The 3,354-nt window shown below is 35.7% G+C and overlaps 1 protein-coding gene across 1 annotated transcript; it reads right to left on the bottom strand.

Moving 5' to 3' along the window:
* Positions 1–509: 509 nt before the first annotated feature.
* LOC113226077 lies at positions 510–2,849 on the bottom strand. Its single transcript, XM_026458595.1, has 2 exons — positions 2,228–2,849; positions 510–1,888 (listed from the first exon to the last, which is right to left on the bottom strand). The coding sequence occupies exons 1-2, from the start codon at positions 2,286–2,288 to the stop codon at positions 510–512; spliced, it is 1,440 nt and encodes a 479-aa protein (XP_026314380.1). The 5' UTR covers positions 2,289–2,849.
* Positions 2,850–3,354: the final 505 nt, after the last annotated feature.

Genomic DNA, 3,354 nt, shown 5'->3' on the forward strand with positions numbered 1-3,354 from the left:
GTGCTTCAGCTACTGAATAAATAGGGTTATTTATAGAACACTAACAACCTCCCAGGACAATATAACTAAAATCTTAAACAACAACTTTTGTCCCACGACTATTCACAGAACAAAAACCTTTAAGTTTTTAATTAAATTTTTATTGAATTGATATTCAATTATTTTTTGTGAAATTACTCCACTAGTTTGTTATAATTATTAATACAAAGATCGAACACTCAGAAAAACACTCAGAAAAAATTCCTTCGATCCGGTCGGATTCGAACCGACGTCTTCTTGCATACCGTGCCAGACGCTATACCAACTAAGCCACGGAACGAACCAACGGACCTCACGAATTTTTCTATGTGCTTGCGTCGTGTCTTTCCATTATTCTCATAAGGACAGATTCTCAATAGGACGGATTCTCAAGAAGACGGATTCTCATGAAGACAGATTCTCAAAAGAACAGCAGTACACGTAAGGAGAAAAAGAGAAAAAAATAGAGATAAAATTATTTTAACAACTTGTCAATTGTCGTCGTCAAAACGTCTTAGTATCGCAAGGCGTTGCAAACACTCAAAGACCGATATTTCACTCCGTACACATTCAGATACAATCTGTTCAATTTTTCTGTCAACTAAAATGTCACTTTTTCTCCTTCTTTTTCCCGCACAATAAAAGGACCCTCTGACAATTTTTATGTCCGACAGTTTTGCTTCCTTCTTCAAAAGCATGATGAAATAAAGCATCGATGGCCTTTTAGGAATTCTAGAATTAATTCTTTTATGCCACCCTTCGATTGCGTTTGTCGTTCGAAATTTCTCGCCAAAACAACTGAAAACTTCTCTCGTAATAAGATTGATCCATTGCTTCGAGAAATAATTTTGGAATTGTGTACTTTCTTCAGTATTAGGAGCTAATTCACATAATGTCAGATACGCCTCCGGTATAAGCGACGCTGGCAACAGTGCTAATAAGGAAAAGAGCTGAGTACATTTACGACCCTCGTTGGATGAACTAAAATTAATCGATTTCGACTTTTTCCAAACTGCGTTTGTAAAATGATAGTAGCAACCCTTTACTACAATGTCAGGATATATTGCCTTTATCGCTTGGATAATAGCCAGTTCGTAGTCACATTTGAAAGTGCTGATATTCATAAAAAATTGATATTTTAAAATTTTGAAAAGTCTCTCGTATGTAGTTTGGCTTTTGTTGGGCAACAAAGCGAACAACAATGGCACAAAGCACACAGTTCCTGATTCATGCGTAATGTCAGCATGTACAGAAAACAGCTGATAGAAAGGAATCGGGCAACATCTAAACGTTCCATCAACGTACACAATATCAACTGTTTTCAATGTTGCTTTTGCCAGTCGAGTACCAAAAATTATAATCTTCTCTTCAACACCATCGTCATACAAAAAGAAATCACTTACTAAACTGTCTGGCAACTGCACATCTTGGGGTCGCAAAAATTTACTTTTTTTTACATTTAAAAATTTATAGCGTGCCCGATACAGCGTATCCTTTTTTGAACTGAATGTAGGTAATTCCTCTGGGGAAAGCATTTCGCCCTGACCAAATGTATGATCAGAATCCTGTTTATGAAGTTTGTAATAGTGTTTCTCAAAAATTTCAGGTATAGGCGCCATATTAAGACAAACCTCTTGTTTGGCTAATGACATTGTGAAATCAATTTTGTTACGTTCATAATCTGGTAAACATACATGTTTAGCTTCTTTCACAATTTCTTTATTATCAGCTGTTAATGTTATGGAAGTGCTACAAATGTTTTTATTGACGCATCGCCAATTAGTTGTACCACACATATTTGTTTTAACAAAATTATATTTATGGCCAGCGTGCAGAAGCACCATTCCTTGATTCGATAACCGGCCTTTACCTATAACAATAAGTAAAAAACTTCATTCGGTGCTTCTTTTCCGTGGTTCAGTCGTGATATACCGGTTGACAGGACCACAGCTAAACTTTTGGTTGTCTATAGATTTGACTGTACCCATGGTCACTAAGAATTATCGTCTGTCCGGTTAACTGTACTACCACATGAAAGTTTAGGTATGGTATGGTCCGGTCAACCGATCTATCACAACTGAACTACTCCCCAGTTCTATCCATCAATACATGTTGTACAGCTCCAAACGGAACAGAGACGATAGGAAAACTGTCCTGACACAGTAAATGAATATTCATAAAAATTAACAGCTCATAAACTGAGTCGTACCTTTATTTCCTTCAATTATCACGATGTTAATTTTTCCAGAACTAGGGCCCGCTTTATCCATTTTTGAAAAAAAAATCAATGATTTTACATAGAGATAGGAAAATTAGCTTACATTCAAGATATTTCATGACAATGTCAAATCAATGACATGTTTAATAATTAGTTTTATCAAATCACCAGTAACAAAACAAATTATACAGCAAGGAGATTACACTTTCCACTGCAATTTACTCATATACCTACTCTGCTGTTTCAATCCACTATTCCCCGGGAGTCAACAACAAGCATCGTGTATGGATACCCACGGTCCATACATAGGCCTGTGCCCTGCAGTGGGACGTATACAGGCTGTGTGATGATGATGAAACAAACCGACACACCATAATGCGTTATATGTTATGTATTGTGAAAAAAAGGATCAATTAATAATTTCAAATAAATTTAAAAAATGATCACGTGCATCATAAATGCACAAATTAACCATTTATGATGTATCGGTTTGTTTACACCCTGGGAACAGTGGATTGACATTTTGACCAAATATTGTGATATCATCATCAGTATCACTTCAGCCGAAAGACGTCCACTGCTAGAAATAGGCATCCCTCAATGATAGGCATCCTCAATTATCGCCACGACGACAAAAAAAAGTACTATTTAAAGGCCCATACAAAAAGTAACCAACGCGCAAGGAACATGCAGACATACGTTAAACTTATGTTACCGAGGCGTATTTCAAATACTTTTGCGTGCACCTGTACAATTTCCGGTTTTTTGAGAATCTGTCTTCATGAGAATCCGTCTTCTTGAGAATCCGTCCTATTGAGAATCTGTCCTTATGAGAATAAAGGGTGTCTTTGTACTTGGTCTTTCAACGACCAAGTTTAAGTTTTTATTGAAATATCAGATATTTTTTAAATCCTATCTAACAAAAATTTAGTTCAAACGTGCAAGCGTCCTCCCGTATGACCCCCACATATAATTGCACAAATTATTAAATATTTTTTGTTTTTATTTGTTTTTTTATTTTTTTGTTATTGTTGTTTACGATTTTAGGAATATAGTCCTGAGAGGCAACACGATATGAATCGAAAGTCAAAGTTTTTTAAAAATAGTTTTTATTTCTC

Source organism: Hyposmocoma kahamanoa, unplaced genomic scaffold (genome assembly GCF_003589595.1).
Source record: "Hyposmocoma kahamanoa isolate Upper Pololo Valley unplaced genomic scaffold, ASM358959v1 181, whole genome shotgun sequence".
Taxonomy (NCBI): Eukaryota; Metazoa; Arthropoda; class Insecta; order Lepidoptera; family Cosmopterigidae; genus Hyposmocoma; species Hyposmocoma kahamanoa.

What these genes read in the sequence shown, in the direction of transcription:
- LOC113226077 (XM_026458595.1), bottom strand. Translation starts at nt 2,288, where the DNA reads ATGGATAAAGCGGGCCCTAGTTCTGGAAAAATTAACATCGTGATAATT. An exon ending in GATAATTGAAGGAAATAAAG is followed by an intron (nt 1,889 to 2,227) that starts GTACGACTCAGT and finishes TTATTGTTATAG; the next exon opens with GTAAAGGCCGGTTATCGAAT.